Genomic DNA, 18,207 nt, shown 5'->3' with positions numbered 1-18,207 from the left:
GTTTGTAGCTTTAGTTTGATAAGCATCAAAAAGGGAACATTTTATACAAATTATGTAATGAATGTTTCATCTTTAAACATGTCTCTAAGTCAGTTCTCCTTTCTGGTGAGGTAAAATTGTTAGGTTCTAACTATTCACTTCATGTTTATTTGTAGTCCTCTTAAACCTTCTGTTATTATATTTCAGTATAAAAACACTATTTTTGTGCCAGTTCATTTTGAAAATAACAAAGGATTTGTTAAAATAAATTTGTCATGGCAATATGAAGTTCTTGAGAATACCTGCCCACGTTCAGCGAAATTGAGTTCTAGAAGCACTGTGTGTCCCACCCTCACTTAACAAGAAATTTCTCACACACTCTACTACAACAAACCAAACTGCATCTCTACATCTCTTCTCTTCCTCACATTTCCACTTCATGCGCTAGTCTTATTTCCCACTCCCCAATCCTGTCCTCTTGGCCCCTGTGTGATTTGCTTTCTGCTAGCTTCTAACTTGTGTGTTCCACCCATGCTGTCTCACTGTATCATTGCATATGTCCAGCACTTTGCCGCCATCTCTGTCCTGCTGTCTCTTTCGCTCCTCCTGCACTTCCCTCAGGTTTGGTAACCATGTATTTCCTTTGATCTCTCTCTCTCTGGGTAACCTTGTACCTCCTCCACAGTAAAACACCTGTTTCTGTCTCTCTGCTTCACTGTAACCTTTCATCATCTGACACAAGATCGCCTCCTCCAATGCCCTCTCCCCTCTCAAAATCGTTTTTTGGTTTGTTTTTTCTTTTTGTCTTGAAAGTACTTGGTGACCCTGTCAATGCAGGTATCACTTAAAAACACCCAGTCCACACTGTAAAGTGGTTGCTGTTAAGAAGGGCATCCAGCTGTAAAAAGCACTAGGTCCCCTCTGCTGAGTGGTTGGTGTTAGGAAGGGCATCCAGCTGTAAAAATCCTGTCAAAGCAGTTACAGAAGTCTGGTGCAGGTTTCTGCCTGGCTGGCTCTTGTCAAACTGTCCCAGCCATACCAGTATGGAAGGTAGATGTTAAACGATGATGATGATGAATCTGGTGTTTGGGACTTGATACAAAATTTTGATGGAAGTTTTAATTTAGCTCATTTTAAAGCAGGAAGTTTTATGTCATAGAACTAGGGTTGGTCTCAAGCAGGCTGGTATCAGAAGAATTAAAGAAAGCATTGAGATCTCGCAATCTCCTGCTACTTTGACTATAAATACAAAGTGTTTTGTTTGAAACAGAAATTAATGAAGATTTAGCATCATTTTACTTCTTGTAATTAATCTCTAATATTTTTCTTTCTTTTATTTTAGCACAGTATGTTGTTGCCATTGGTAACAAAACTAACAGACATTGTTGAAAAGAAGATAGTCACAGAGAACTCAATGGATGATTCTTGTATTGTAATCTGCCAAACAGCAATGTATTCGTTGAAGTTACTGTGTCGTCATCTCACATGTGATGGAGCAACCGAACTGAATAAGGTGACTAGTAATATTTTATTAATATATTCACTGAAAAGCTGGGTAATTGCCTGAGTCTGAAGGATTGGCCACTTTTGGATAGTTTCCCTAACACCAGGACAAATATCTACTGTAGTATTTGTATTTTCTTGATGTTATTTTCAGTATGTTTTATTGAGACATATACTGCATTGTTACTGGTGCAGTAACTGCATTGCTGTTGGTGCAGTAGCTATGTTACCAGAGCACTTGTTGCATTATTGGAAGTGTGGCCTCTTTAATTGTGCATTAGCTGCATTATTGACACACGAACAACATTAGTGGTAAGTAGTTACCTGATTGAATTGTAGTAGCCTTACTGGTGCTGAACCAGTTTTCTTAGAGACATACTGACTTGCAGTTGCAAATTTTGAAGCAAGGCTATAAACAAGTCTTGCATAAATTAATGCCACATGCAATACAGGTGTCACAGATTGTTGCAGCGGGCTAGATCTTCATGCATATGTCCTCTAACTATATCTCTCTCCGCATCATATCTATCCATCTGTAAGACATCACAGCTAAATGATCAATCAAGTGAACACCTAGGTTGTGAACTCTTAGTCTTATGACAACAACTTTCTATTTAGTTATCATTTCTGCTACCCTTTTATTGCCCAACACAAGCCCACCCTTGCTACCAGGTTGCCACCCTACCCAACAACCACCACCACCACCTCCTGGTGCCATGTTGCCAACCTACTCGAGAGTGACCCTAGTATCATGTTACCAATCCACCAACTGAAAACTATTCCTGTTAAAGAGTTCACATGTAAATTGAAGTTTCCACTCTAATTTCATTAAACCCTTCTAATTATAATGAATGAAAGATGAAAGAAATTTCGAGGTAAGAAGTCCATATTTTTATGTATAACCCTTTATAATGTTTTCCAAAAGCCTTTGTGTTTATACCAGTGAAACCATTTTCTAATCCAGCTGTATATTATGGTTAAGTATTGTGTGCTCTGGTTGATCACACAGAACCAGTGTGATCAAATTGGTCACACATGAGCAGTGAATTCTGATCACCTAATGTATCTTAGTTATAAATGTAATCACAGAACGGTTGAACCATTTTCTTTTACTTCTATCTTGCAGACATTATTAGTCTCAATACAAATATTAAGACAACGTGAAGACAGTCCACAACTGATGGCCTGTTCCTTGCTCTGTATTGGTGAAATCTGTAGCACACCATTTGAAGACCCCATTGTACTGAAACAAATTCCAACATTGATGCCTATTGTCATGAATTTGTTGGATAAAAGAGATTTTCTCCTCAGGTAACAAATTTTATGAAATGCTTTTCAAATTTTTCTTTCTTTGTATCTGTTTCTCTCTCTCTCAGAGTTGATAATTAATAATACAAAATGTATGCAAATACTGACTGCATGTGTAAAGGACTATTTTCTTTTGTTTTTATTTAAGACAAAAGTTTTTCATATAACAAGTTGACACATTTGGATGCACAATCGACATAACTCTACTGCTTTATATTATTGGATGCACATTGAACATAGCTCTCTACATGCTTTATATTATTGAGTACACACTTAGCATATGGTTGCATGTTTATATATATATATATATTTTTTTTTTCCAGAAACACATTGCTGTTACTGAGTACTGTCACCTCTCTACAGCGCCTGCTTCAGTACCATTCTGTATTTCTCTCTCCCTACATTGGAAATATTCTGGATTATGTAAGTTTTCTTAAATACTTGGAATCTCTTGTATTAACAAGAATCTACCAAGTGTGTGTGTGTGTGTGTGTGCTTGTTTTCTTAACATTATGTGATTGTTGTAAATAAATGTCACTGACCATGCAAGCAGTGTTATTTGTTTCCAATCTTCTGTGAAAATATTTCTAATCATAAGGAATATTATTTTGCATGGGAACAAGTAAGGATTGGTACCAAGCCTTAGAAAATCTACCTCAATGAAAAATGAAACAGTGACTATGTCTTTCTCATTTTATAGAATATACTGGTATTATGAAACTGTGTATCGCATTGCATATTTTAGCCATAATACCTAGAAAAAACATACAGAGACCCCACAAAGGTATTGTTTGTGTTTTAATATACCCAAGGTAAATATGACAAGATAGTAAGATATTAGCCCATTATCGTTACGATGGTAACGAGAAATATTAGAAAATAAACCGTAACACCTCAAAAAAACGATACTAAACTCTCTTGTGCGAGTTTGGGTGAACGAGTGTCACGTCAATAGTGTCAAGGTACAATTTTTTTCAGCTGGATTTTTGACCTCACCAATTCTTCCTTCCAACTTTTTCAGATTCTAGGCATCAAGACAAAAAAATTATATACTAACCTCAAAAATGGCCAGGATGGTGCTTACAATACTCTGTTACTAAACGCCTCATATATTATTGTAATTAAGGATATGAAGGCAAATAAAGCATCTGGTCAGTCAAGACTTACTGTTGTGATACTTAAAAATGCCTGGCAGACTAGGGTTTGAGCTAGTCACCCACATAGCCTGTCCAGAAGTACGTGAAGGTGTTATATCTAATGACTGGTATGGCAATATCATTGTCAACTGGTACAGAGGCAAACACTGCTAAATAGAGGAAATTACAGAGGTATAAGCATTATTGGACTTGGTTATGAAGATTATGGAAAGAGTCATAATCCAATTGATTTAGGGCGAGAATTAATTTAGATAAAATGCAGTTTGGTTTTGTGCCAGGAAGAAGTCATATTGTTGCCATTTTCCTAATGAGACAACTAAGGAGAAGTACTTAGTCAAGAGTAAGACGCTATATCTGGCATTTGTTGAGCTGAAGAAGGCCTTTGACAGATTTTCATTGTCTGTGATTTAGGTGGTCACTGAGGAAGCTGAGGGTAGATGAATGGTTTTTGAGAGCTGTACAAATCATGTACAGAGGCACAGTCAGCAATGACTACAGTGATGAATTTAGAGTACTGGTATCAGGGTTGAATTCTTAATCCCCTTTTATTTATTGTAGTTTACCATGCTCTAACAGATGAGTTTAAAACCGCATCTCTATGAAAAACCCTATATACATCTGACTTAGTTCTCAAAGCTCTTTTTCATCACCATGGAACGTTAAAAGCACCATCCAAACGTGATCATTGCCAGGGCCACTAACTGGCTCCTGTGCCAGTGGTACATAGAAAGTACCATTCGAGCGTGATCATTGCCATCGTCACCTTACTGGCACATCAAAAGCAAGATTCAAGCATGGTCATTGCCAGTGCCACCAGACTGGCTCCCATGCAGGTGGCACATAAAACGCCTTTTGAGTGTGGTCATTGCCAGTACTGCCTGACTGGCCTTCATGTCGGTGGCATATAAAAGCCTCCACTACACTCTTGGTGTGGTTGGCATTAGGAAGGGCATCCAGCTGTAGAAATTTTGCCAGATCAGTTTGGAGCCTGGTGCAGCCTTCTGGCTCACCAGTCCTCAGTCAAACTGTCCAACCCGTGCCAGCATGGAAAGTGGACGTTAAACGATGACAATGATGATGATGATTGTTATCATCATCCTTGTTTTGATGTTCACTTTTAAATGCTTGCATTGGTCAAATGCAAGATAGAAGACCAGGCTTTGCTACCACCAGAGAAGCAAACTTACTCAATTAGCAGAAAAGGAGTTGATAGAAATTCTGTACGATGTACTCAGCATAAATTGTTGGGCTGGAGAGGTTTAGTGGAATTACAGACAGGGTAGTGCTGGCACTGAAGCAATAAACACTAAGAGCATAAATAAGATGATAATTTATTTTCAAATGCAGGAATATTGAATAAATTACCCTTACAAAGCAGAAAAATTTGTCAGATTCTCTCAAGTGCTTTGATAGGTTCTGTTGCCTAAGAGACCTAATTAGCAGTGGGGATGGATGTTCTGCAAATATAGCAGCCAGAGTGAGAATGGTTGGAGAAAGTTCAAGAAGATATTACAAGTATCTCTACTGCTAAGCAGATTGTAACATATTTGATTATGAATTATGGTGTTGCATTATAGTAAGACATGGGCCCTGAATTCAGAAAACCTGCAAGGACTAGAAAAGAATGAACCAAGCATGCTCCACTGGATGTGCAATGTTAGTGTGTGTGAACTACAGAGTAGAAATGAGATTAGAGAAAAACTAAGTATTAGCAAATAATATTAGGAAAAAGTATTAGACTGCCAGAACAGGTATGTGATGCTTAAGAAGCATTAGAGGTGTATAAAGAATTGCTGACTATCCAAAGAGTATAGAATCTGTGGAAGAATAAGACCCTAACAGGGTTGATTGGTGCTGTCTTTTGTCCTTTGAGTCACAAAATAAAATAAGAAAACTATTCCTTACCAGGGAGTTATTTATTGACCAGTGGGGGTGGGGATAAAAGGCAAAATGTACATTGGTGGGATTTGACCATTTGCCTACCATTCTAAAAAATTCTGTTATTCCCCATCTTTATAACAATAACTGCTTTACCAACTCTACTGCACTAACAACCACTCTATAATTTAACCATTCATTATCCTAATAACATTCCCTTTGGTTGAAATAAGCTACTGTTCTCTCTATTTCTCCCTCCAGATCTGCTGTTTGTCGTGTGAAGAAGATATTAATATACCAAACTTAGCTCTGAGATTAAAAAGTGTGAGGTGAGTTTTTTGGGGGTTTTTTTCTCCACGCTAATAACTGCCCTTATTTCTTTCATTCTACACTGATTGAGGATCAATAACGTCGGTCTGAGTGTTCTAGATGTCACAGAAGAGATGATGAAAGACCAAGATAATATCATATGGAAGACTTAAGTGATAGCAGCATAGAGAAATATTCATGATGATGATGTTAATGTTGGTGATGGTGATTGATTTAAGTCATTTGAGGGTTTCAAAATGTTTACCATGTATTTAAATTGTTTCCTAAACTTGGCATTTAGCCACCCACATCTGTAACCATGTTTTCTAACACTGTTGTTGTTGTTTAATTTCAGTGCAGTGATAGCTTCCAAAGTTCAATCACGGATATTGGTCACCGTTATTACTAAACAATATACGAGCTATTTGCTTAAAAATAAGGTGAGAAAATCTATTTTATCCAGAATGCTGTAGATTTCTTTGTCTAGTTCAACCTCTACTCTACAAAATATTTTATTCTTGAATGAGTTATCCTGGCTATAAAGAAGCCTTTTGCCTCAGAATTTCTCATCCGAAATTAGTCAAGCCTTTTGGTTTAGTTATTCAATCCAAAGAAGAGAAGTTCTTGGAAAATCTACAAACATAGCATCTTGTGTTTTTATGTATGTCCAAGAGAGAAATTCTTTCCCAAGATTAGTTCCACAGCAGCAGGTCTTCTCATGTCTGATTGCACTCTTACATGTTGAATATGGCATAAAGATTTTCAGATTTTCCCAAGAACAGCATCACAAGCTCATCATAGTTGACAAAGAAAACATGAGAGTTGCAGTTCTGGGAAGGAAAACTTGGGGCAAGTGTTTAGATGGTAGGGGCAACAGTGAAGTAAGAAGTGGAACTAATTGTTTGCTAAAACAATTAAGATTTCAAACATAGCTACAAGGTCACACATTGGTGAGACTGTCAATTGTAGTGAGCCCAGTATTTGTGTGTGATTGCATCAAGACGACTGGCTTCATTGTCTGGATTGATTTGATCATTATATCACATTCTCTTGCTAGGAAACAAATTAAGATTGGTGACAGGAAGAGCATCCAACCACAGAAAATCTACCTCAGTGAATTCTGTGGGACCCATGCAAGCATGGAAAAGTAGATGTTATGATGTCAATGATAATGAGTTTATCATATCTGGGTCACATATCTTGTCTTTTATTCTGTTCCATATAGCTTTCTAGTTTGTGTGGCTTATAACCCAAATTGAGCTTAATTACATATTAACACTTCAGCATTTAGATTACTCTGTCAAATGTAATGTTTATTTGAATTAATCTTGTATTATCTTGTAGCTTTGAGGTTTCAATGATGTAATTGTTTATTTTTAGTATGATATTGTAGGATAAGTGTGAAAGGCTGAATCTGGCCAGTTTGAACATGAAACTGATACAAAATTTTGATCAGATATAGCTGGTTTAAATGTTAACGGGTTAATTTCTATTTTGAAATGAAATCTAAAGACAATGTGCAAAATAAGAATGTCTCTAAAGAGTCTAAAGATAACTTATAAAACCAACACTTCTAGATTCAGTAGTGTTTGGCAGTTGTGGAAATGTCCTTCAGAATAAGATTCTAGGTCCTTCAGAATAAGATTCTAGTCTACCAGATACCATTCACAGAGAATCTGGCAATTTCTGCTAACAGCTGAATTACATTATGTTCAATTCAGTGCCACAAATACAACACCTACATTTTGTTATAGGCTTAGGGGTTGAACTCCTTCTCAGTTACTTACTTCCTCTTGTTTATTGTATTTTTCAGTCTTATATTTCCTGTTTGATGGCCATTCTTTCTGACCATATCACAAACTCAATAACCAAAGAAGAAGTCAACAACCAATTCCTCCAGTTGGAACAGTTTTTCCTCACAGGTCTTGAATTCCGACTTCAGTGTAAGGTGAGTCACTGCTGTTGTTTGCCTTTTTTCTGTGTGTGTGTGTGTGTACATGTAAATACACACAAACACACACATATATATGGTCGTGTGGTTAAAAATCTTACTTTCCACCCACTTGGTTTTGGGTTCAGTCCCAGTCTGTGGCACCTTAGGCAAGTGTCTTCTACTATAGCCTTAGGTCAACCAACGTTTTGTGAGTGGATTTGGTTGACAGAAACTGAAAGAAGCCTGTCGCATGTCTGTGTGTCTTGACATTTTGCAATTGTTGTAAAGAAGTGTTGCTGTCATAGAAGCAGTGTCATCTGTTTGCAATCTTCCAAATGTGTCTGGCCATTAGGAAGTATTACGTTGCTTTGTAGCAGGTGATGAGAAAGACATCCAGCCATAGAAAAGCTGTCTCAACAAATTCCATTTTACCCATGCATGGAAAATAGACATTAAACTGACAATAATGGTGTGTGTGTATTCTCAGTTCAACAGAACTGTCATACATTTTGTTTTTCACTATTTTCATTATGTTAACCGAATTCTCCATATTCAATTACAATTATTTGTCACCTGTTTAATAACAACAGTTATCTCACCTATTTATTGACCATCATGTTTGTAAACATGTTCACTGACTATCCCTTTGTTAAACTGTTCATTTTATCTTTTCACTAGGCTAGCAAAGTAGACAATGTGGATGTTGATGCTATTGAAGGAGAAATTATTAAAGGCATCATCAGTTTGGTGATGAAATTATCAGAGTCAAAATTTAAACCATTTTTCCTCAAGGTAAGAACACTTTTAGGAATTCCCATTTGTAGTTTATTTCATGTATCTGTTTGTGTTTAACCCTTTTCATACCTGACACTGTCCCTTGTTCTTCAAGGTAAACTTCTTCCTGTAACCCTTTTGTCACTGTATTGTTGAAATACACTTCCTTTACTTCAATTAATTTTGAAAACAAGAATTTAGTAAAATAACTTACTATTTGTAAATTTCACAAGAGTTATTAAGCATCAATACTTTGGAGTCTAATGTCTCCTAGGGCTAAATTACAGCAACATTCATCCTAAACCAGGACTGCCATATTATCATCATCATTATCATCGTTTAACATCCGCTTTCCATGCTGGCATGGGTTGGACGGTTTGGCTGAGGACTGGTGAGCCAGAAGGCTGCACCAGGCTCAATCTGATCTGGCAAAGTTTCTACAGCTGGATGCCCTTCCTAATGCCAACCACTCAGAGAGTGTAGTGGGTGCTTTTACATGCCAATGTCACGAGGGCCAGTCAGGTGGTTTGGCAATGACCACGCTTGAATGTTGTTTCACACGTGCTGGTAAGGCAAATAATCTTTACTCCAACTTTGTCCTTATTAAGTTGTTTGAAACATAAATTAACATGAAACTTTGGTGCAAGATTTTAATTTAGATCACTTTAAACAGGAAGTTTCCTTCATAGTCCCAGGGGCTGTCTCAAGTTGATACCAAAAGGCTTTACTAAAACTTCCTTTAAAATTTCATGTTAATTTATGTTCCAAACACCAACTTAATGATGACACGGTTACTTTACTAAATTCTTCATTGTTATCAAAATTAATTGAAAGAGAGATAATGTATTTCAATAGGAATATGGTAAGATAAGTGTTCCCAATCAGTTTGATTTTGTGATTTGGTGGATATTAAATAAAATATTACCAGGAGCCCTTTGAATGGAAAGATAAAAAACAAAACTTTAACATTCAAAACTAAAATATATAAACCTCAGCAGATGTATAGCTGTGTGCATAAGAAGCTTGCTTCCCAACACCATGTAGGTTCTGTCCCACTGTGTGGCACCTTAGAAAATGACTTTTATCATAGCCCTGGGCTGACCAAAGCCTTGTGAGTGGATTTGATAGGCATTAACTGAGAGAAGCCTATATATTTGTGTATGCCCTTGTCTCAACAAGTGTTGCCATCGTCCAAGTGAGGTTGTTCATTTCCAATCTTCCATGAAAACATGTCTGGCCTTTGGGGAAATATTACTTTGCTTGGAAACAGGTAGAGCATCCAACCATAGAATATCTGCCTCAACAAATTTCATTCGACCCATGCAAGCATGTTAAACTGGATATTAAGTTATGATGATGGTATACAAAAAACTGTTTACCAATCCACTGAAGACCACCCCTGCTCAATGATATTGTCTTCTTGTAGGGCAGTGAGCTAGCAGAACCGTTAGGATGCCGAGCGAAATGCTTAGTGGTATTTTGTCTGCCATTACATTCTGAGTTCAAATTCCGCCAAGGTCGACTTTGCCTTTCATCCTGTTGGGGTTGATTAAATAAGTACCAGTTACGCACTGGGGTCGATGTAGTCAACTTATTCCCTTTGTCTGACCTTGTTTGTCCCCTCTATGTTTAGCCCCCTGTGGGCAATAAAGAAATAGATATTGTCTTGTTGTAAATTGAGGCATTCCATCAATATTTCATATTAATTTATGTTCCATTTACCAGCTTAATGAGATCAGGGTTATTTTACTAAATTACTTCATTACTTTCGATATTAATTGAAGCAAAGACAGTTTATTTCAACAAAAATATGGTAACAAAATGGTTAATGATATAGTTTTATTCTTAAGAATCCACAGACTGGCTGGACACCCTTCATTATGTACCATTTCAGAACTTCTCTTGTAACATGTCTGGGGTGGTTGCATGTCAGGATATATAACAGGTACAACATCCTGAGTGACCGTCAGGTTACATAATACAAAACATGATGGGTGAAGAGATAGCACATGCTGCTTGAATCTATATATTCACCTAACCCATACTAGTGTGGAGAAACAGATGTAAAATGAATGAATGAGCGAATTTCTGGTTTATACTTGTTTGTCGAGTGACTTGACCTGAAACTGTTGAAGCTAAAACAATTAAATTAAGAATGTGACATGATGACCATTTAACCTACACACACACATATACACGTGTGTGTATATATATTGTTATATTCAACCTTTTGTTTTATTTCTTGACAATATTGTTTACTTTAAAGTGTCATAACATTTTCTCATTGTGCATCTATAAATTAGTCACTGACATAATTCAACTGTACGTGTATATAGGTGAACTGTGTCATTAACCAGGTTGCCACAGTACAGCTCTCTGTTTTTTGTTTGTTTTTTTAACATTTTATTGACTGCAATACATAAAATGTGATTGTCAGATAACTATGTTTTGCATTCTAGGTTCAAATTCTGCTGAAATCAACTTTATTTTATCTCCCTCCAGGGTTGATAAAATAATATATAGTCAATAGGTAGTAATGCCAAGCCCTATAATTCACTCCATAATTGCCCATGGGCATATGGCGTAATGGTTAAGACCACGGGCTACTAACCCCAAGAGTCCAAGTTTAATTCCAGGCAGTGACCTGAATAATAATAATATCGAAAAATACCTTAGGAATGAGATGCCAGGTTTCAAATTTCCCCAAAACACTTGATAAAGGCTGGAGGGTATATCAGCCAAAACGTGTTAACAACAAAGATGAGGACAAATATCTATCAAATATAAATAATGTAGTCACTGATGGATGTCAATATTTAATAACTTTCCCTTTAACCCTTTCATTTCCAACCCAGCTGAAACTGCCTCTGGCTCTGTAGTACAAATGTCTTGTTTTCATAAGTTTTGAATTAAAATCTTCCACCAAACCTTAGTCACAATTTATGTTCTTAACAACAACTTAATGTTAACTAAGTTATTTTACTAAATTCTTGTTAAATTTTAAATAATGGAAAGAAACACAGAGCATCTTAACAGAAATATGGTAACAAAAGGGTTAATGTAGTAATGATCAAGAACTGCAAATAGTTTATATAATAATTTTCTCTGTTGCCATTTTTACTGAAGACTCACTTATTTCTGTTTTCTCTTTTCATTTCTAACAAAAGACATCATTATATATGAAAGGGTTAACTTGAATAAAGAGGGGACAAACAAGGGATTAAGTCGACTACATTGACACCGATGCATAACTGGTACTTATTTAATCAACCTTGAAAGAATTAAAGGCAAAATTGACCTTGGCGGAATTTGAACTCAGAACGTAAAGACAGACAAAATACCGCTAAGCATTTCGCCCAGCATCCTAATGATTCTGTCAGCTTGCTGCCCTACTGTATAAACTAATATAAACACATGAAACTGTATTAAATTGAGACACTGGTGTGTATGACATATTGTCTAGACCTTATGCTTAAATCAGAAGTAATTATTTATTATTACCTCTGCCTTAGCAAAGGTTTGAGGTATTGTTTTCAGTCATGTTTGTTTGTTTGTCTGTGGTCAAGATATCTCAAGAACCACTGGATGGGTCCGGATGAAACTTTCAGGAATGTTTGATCTCATGACTGGCACAAACTGGTTAGATTTTGGGATTCTAGATTATTTTTCGTTTTTTTCTTTTCACTTAATTTTTGAGAGCAGTCGGATTCATTTTGAAAATCATCTCTGGCTAATCGTTGAGAGGACGTTGGTGTTGCCTTGGCGTAGGTTTGCGCTCACTGAGTGCTTGTTTTCATTTAACTTCTCCGAGCTCTCAATTTTCCTTGCTCCAGTTAATTCTTTAAGAGCAAACAGTAACCTGGTGTCACAGGGTGTCTTTTCACAACACTTAACACCCAAGTACCAATCTCAAAACCTTTGCTCTTTTCTGAGCATATTCTACCCTCACGTCAATCCCAATTTCTCTAACATATTTCTCAAACCTGGTTGTTAGTGCTCCCAGTACCCCTACAACTACTGGGATGACATTAGTTTTTTTATTATTATTATTATTATTATGGTTAATACAATGTTATAAACCATAAATTATTTATATGTAAATTATATTTTCTAGTTTTTTAACTGGTGTGTGTCCGACAAAACCAATAAATTACGTGTGTTGGTGTTCTATCGATTGGCTGAGAGGTGAGTACACAGGACTTGGCTTATATTTCACAAAAGATTCAATCCCTGATTAAATATGAATACAATAATATATCTAGGCCTTTTTTTATTTTAACCAAAGACAAGACAAACAACTCTTTTATTATATAAAGCTAACATTCTTAGTCCTCAAAAAGATTATGAGGTCTAAAATATGCCATCACATCCCACCATTATATGTGTTACCATTTTAGATACAGCACAATCAAACTGCTTGCTTTGCAATGATGAGGCTTCGGGTTCAATCCTACTTCATGGCATATTGAGTATGTCCCATTTACCAGAGCTTCAGGTCAATCCAAGTAAGGGAGGGAGTATTACTTTGAAACAACTAAGGGTTGGCAATTAACAGGGCATCTGACTGCAGAAAATCTGCCTCAAAGAATTGTATCCAACTCTTGCAAGCATGGAAACTGATCATTAAAACAATGATGGTAAGGGCACCGGTGGTAAAAAAAACTTTTAAGAATCTGTCAGATGGACTGAAGCTGTAATTCAATGACTCGGCTTTGTTACACTGTGTCACACCAGTTTTTGTTTAAAGATAACATTAAGGGTACACATGTCTGGAATACTTATCATCAGGATAGGTGAAAATCCATATTTTATTGTATTTTATTTTAATTTTCTGACTATGTTGCTATTGGATTTTGTTAAAGCTTTTATATATATATATATATATATATATATATATACCAGAAGTAGTAATATGCTTTATTAAAAAGCAGCAAAAATATCACAAAAACTATATATATATATATATATATATATATATTGTAAAGAATAAAATATTTTGAATGACACAACAATGGACTATAAGAACTGTTATAATTTAATCATCCATAGTCTGATATGATATTTTGGAATAAAAATTCCTTCTTCAGATATCCCTAGGAATTGATCGAGTCACTGCTATATTGTTTGTATTATAGTGTCATTCAAAACATTTTATTCTTTACAAACAATACACAATGCTTCAAGCGAACTACAATACTCTCATATATATATATAAGCTTCAACAAAATACAATATATTCCTCCACTGTCCCACTTTCTTTAGCCTTGCTGTCAGTCTTCGAAGTCTCTTCCTCATTTTTGCTGGCCACATCGTCAAACATATGGCTGAAGTATTGGACCAATATAACAAAGACAAAAATCCAGGTTGGTTTTATGTTTCTTCATTTCTGTTCTTTCTAACCATTTTACTATATTTCCATGCCAGTTTATTACTGTGAGCAGTGGTTTTTACAGCTGAGTGCTAACGCTTACCTCGGTTCACCATGCAATTCTGAAGAAGTAGTTGGTACTAGCTTTGTCATTCAGGCCAACTGGAGCAGTTTCTTTTTGTTTTGTTGTTTTATAAATTCCAAATCAGCCCTAATAGAACATATCTGCATTAACAATCAAAAAGCTAAATGTTTTCCATGGAGGTAACAATAAACCATACTCCACTTAGTTAGGGGCTACACTGTACCATCCGACATGCAGTGATGGTTGTTATTTCCAGTCTAGTGGTCATGTTACTTGTTCCCACTGTCCAGTCTATTTTTGTATAAATCTAGATTTTGAGAGCAACCAAGATGATATTTCTGTGTGAATATGTTTATATTTTAGTTTGGCCTGAAGTGAGAAAGGTAGATTTATTAGGATGACGTAGTAATTTTTTAAGATGTTAGGGGATGTGTTTGGTCTGTGTAAGAGAGAGTTTAGAGTTACAAGGGTGGTTTTATAGTATTCAAGCATGCTGAGGGTATGTCTAGACTATGTAAAGGAGATGATGTAGTTCTCTCAAGTATTGGAGATGAGTCTGGATGTTGTTAGTGATGGTGTTGTAGTTGTTCTCCAGAGTGCTTGGGATATGTCTGGATTGTGTGAGAGAGCTAGAGTTGTTGTAGTTCTCCAGGGTGCTTGGGATGTGTCTGTATGTGATGTGTATCTGGTTAGTGATAAGTAGGACATCCAGTCTATATTTCCATAAACAATTACATGGTGACACCCTTGTGGAGTTTTGCATTTTATATCATTTCTTCAATGTATTTAATATTTTGTGTCAGAGACCGTTATTACTAATAAGGAGGTTATAACAAAGAATGGGAAGGCTCCAAGAAATGGAGTCAAGTACTTTGTTGATATTGGTAGTATATGCAGACCGTTATTTTACTGACACCCCTACACATAACCATCCTAACTACTAATTTGAAGGTGGTTTGGTTATTATTTGTAGCAGATCAAGCAACCACTTTTGTACACTTTAAAAAAAAAAATTCACCCTTCATGCAATCCTCCAAAACCAAAGGTGCAAACCTTTTTATTTAATGACTGGGTTGAACCGTCAATCATTCTGTCATATTTTAACCCTGCTGATAGCAACCAGCCTAAGAATTACTGAGATTAGAACTTTCCCTTAAGATAACATGTTAATTTATGTTCCAAACATTGGCTTAATAATGACAAAATTATTTTATTAAATTCTTCATTATTTTCAAATTTAATCAAAACAAAAGCAGTGCATTTTAGCAGAAATATGGTCGAGAAAGAGTTTAAAGGACTTTTCTACTGACCACATAGCGGTTATGTGGTCAAGGTACTGTAGGACTGACTACATGGTCTTCAGTTCAAACTTTACTAGTATATAATTCTTGACAAACCACTTAAGTCGGTTTGCCTCAGTCTATTTGGCTGACACATAACATTTTTATTCGACAATTGAAAGTAGATCAATTAGTTAAAACCAATTACTCTCACAACTCCCTCCCCTGAACTAAAGAAAAGCAAAACTCTAACGAACAAAAAATCTGACGTTAATAAGACAACTGTTGATGTTTTAACCATTTTGACAGAAATGTTTCCCATCTCTTTACCGTTTCTCTTTAGACCTACAATGGAAGAAATACATGTCCACCTTGCTCATCTATGTCATAGACTGTGCACACAAATGCTTCCTCTATGATACTGATGGTTTTGTAAATAAAGAAAGTTTTGACCTATTGATGACTCCTCTTGTTGACCAGGTAAGATTTTCACTATTAATCAACTACAGTTAACAACTAGATATATTCTATCAATTAAACTAGATATACAATATATAATAAACATACAACACACTATTTAGTCTATTACATACTACATATATAGTTACTGAAACTGGAGATGTTCTTTTTTGGTTTTCTTATCTGTTTCATCTTAGGGTTTTTCAAATGTAATGGAGAAGGCTTTTAAAATACCTATTGGATAAATTAATATATATTTCTTTATTGCCCACAGAGGGCTAAACATAGAGGGGATTAAGTCAACTGCATCGACCCCAATACATAACTGGTACTTATTTAATCAACCTTGAAAGGATTAAAGGCAAAATCGCCCTTGGTGGAATTTGAACTCAGAACGTAAAGACAGACAAAATACCGCTAAGCATTTCGCCCAGCATCCTAATGATTGTCAGCTTGCTGCCCTATTGTATAAATTAATATAAACACATGAAACTGTATTAAATTGAGACACTGGTGTGTATGACATATTGTCTAGACTAGTGGTTCTCAACCGTTTTTGGCCTAGGCCCCCTTTGATTGTTATTTTACTCAGATGGGCCCTTGTAACCATTCCATATTTAAAAAATCTTAGAGTTTTAGAATTATAGAATTATTGGGAATTGTCAAAATATGTTGTGTATTGTAGGAGTATAAACAATTTATTGCACAAATTTTAACAACAAAATCTTAAGGACCTAGTTGAGAACCATTGGTCTTTATAAATGTGGAATGACACTGGCTGCTATTTTGTCTCAGGAAAACTTCTCCGGCACAGGGTTTCATTCAGAATGCCAGTGAATGATTCAGGCAAAGTGTTTCAATCTGAAATGGTCTCCTCAGCCATTCTGAACAGGAGTAAATATTTTCTTTGTAAAGAAAACATTTACTGATGCATGCTAAAGGCAACAATTAAAATATTATACAAACACTTGAAACATTCTTAGATTACAATATCAGTGTTTCCTAAAAGTCACTGATGGGTTTAAACTTTTAATAACTTTCTGAATTTTACAAATAAATGCATGAAATTTTGATACAATATAAAGGACATACTGGAAATTAATATGCACAAGTCAAATTTTGCAACACCCCTACATAACATGAAAAATGACATTGCTTCACATGGCCATGCTCTTTCCAAATCTTGCACCATCACACTCTCAAGAGTTTCAGACCCCACTTCTCTGAGTTTTCTATTGATGTTCTCTTTCAGTTGCACCAGGGTCTCCGGTTTGTTGACATAAACCCTCTCTTTCAGGTATCCCCACTAGATAAAATCCAGGGAATGTGAAGGTCATTCAAAGGAGACCTCATAACTGCTAGTTTTTTCATGTGATGTGGTGGTGTTGCAAAATTTGACTTGTAAATATTAATTTCCATTATGTCCTTTATATTGTATCAAATTTTCATATTTATTCAAGTTAACCCTTTCGTTACCATATTTCTGTTAAGATGCTCTGTGTTTCTTTCCATTATTTAAAAGTTAACAAGAATTTAGTAAAATAACTTAGTTAACATTAAGTTGTTGTTAAGAACATAAATTGTGACTAAGGTTTGGTGGAAGATTTTAATTCAAAACTTATGAAAACAAGACATTTGTACTACAGAGGCAGTTTCAGCTGGGTTGGTAATGAAAGGGTTAAAGGGAAAGTTATTAAATATTGACATCCATCAGTGACTACATTATTTATATTTGATAGATATTTGTCCTCATCTTTGTTGTTAACACGTTTTGGCTGATATACCCTCCAGCCTTCATCAAGTGTTTTGGGGAAATTTCAAACCTGGCTTCTCATTCCTAAGGTATTTTTCGATATTATTATTATTCAGGTCACTGCCTGGAATTGAACTTGGACTCTTGGGGTTAGTAGCCCGCACTCTTAACCATTATGCCATATGCCCATGGGCAATTATGGAGTGAATTATAGGGCTTGGCACTACCTGCAATATGTTATCTCAGAAATATTTGTATAAAAAAAAAAAAAAACTTCAATCAGAATGTCAAACAAGTCTTTCAAGCTGAATGAACACTTTCTGAGTCGAGACAAAAATGCATTTAACCCTGGCTATTTGATAGTTCATTAAGCTTTTGCTTGACAGCCAGAGATGCTCTTGTCACTAGCCCATGTATTTTT

The 18,207-nt window shown here is 35.8% G+C and overlaps 1 protein-coding gene across 2 annotated transcripts in view; it reads left to right on the top strand.

Moving 5' to 3' along the window:
• Nucleotides 1-18,207, top strand: part of LOC115215741 (HEAT repeat-containing protein 1) — a 69,469-nt gene that overhangs the window by 49,571 nt on the left and 1,691 nt on the right. For both annotated transcript variants that reach the window (XM_029785035.2, XM_036505856.1), the window contains 10 exons: nucleotides 1,322-1,492; nucleotides 2,609-2,793; nucleotides 3,114-3,213; nucleotides 6,087-6,154; nucleotides 6,490-6,574; nucleotides 7,948-8,082; nucleotides 8,746-8,859; nucleotides 12,956-13,026; nucleotides 14,104-14,204; nucleotides 15,918-16,054. In XM_029785035.2, the coding sequence (XP_029640895.1) occupies nucleotides 1,322-1,492; nucleotides 2,609-2,793; nucleotides 3,114-3,213; nucleotides 6,087-6,154; nucleotides 6,490-6,574; nucleotides 7,948-8,082; nucleotides 8,746-8,859; nucleotides 12,956-13,026; nucleotides 14,104-14,204; nucleotides 15,918-16,054 (1,167 nt within the window). The remainder of the gene's footprint in view (nucleotides 1-1,321; nucleotides 1,493-2,608; nucleotides 2,794-3,113; nucleotides 3,214-6,086; nucleotides 6,155-6,489; nucleotides 6,575-7,947; nucleotides 8,083-8,745; nucleotides 8,860-12,955; nucleotides 13,027-14,103; nucleotides 14,205-15,917; nucleotides 16,055-18,207) is intronic.

This window comes from Octopus sinensis, linkage group LG9 (genome assembly GCF_006345805.1).
Source record: "Octopus sinensis linkage group LG9, ASM634580v1, whole genome shotgun sequence".
Classification (NCBI taxonomy): domain Eukaryota; kingdom Metazoa; phylum Mollusca; class Cephalopoda; order Octopoda; family Octopodidae; genus Octopus; species Octopus sinensis.
This window is presented reverse-complemented; position numbering and strand designations above follow the sequence as displayed.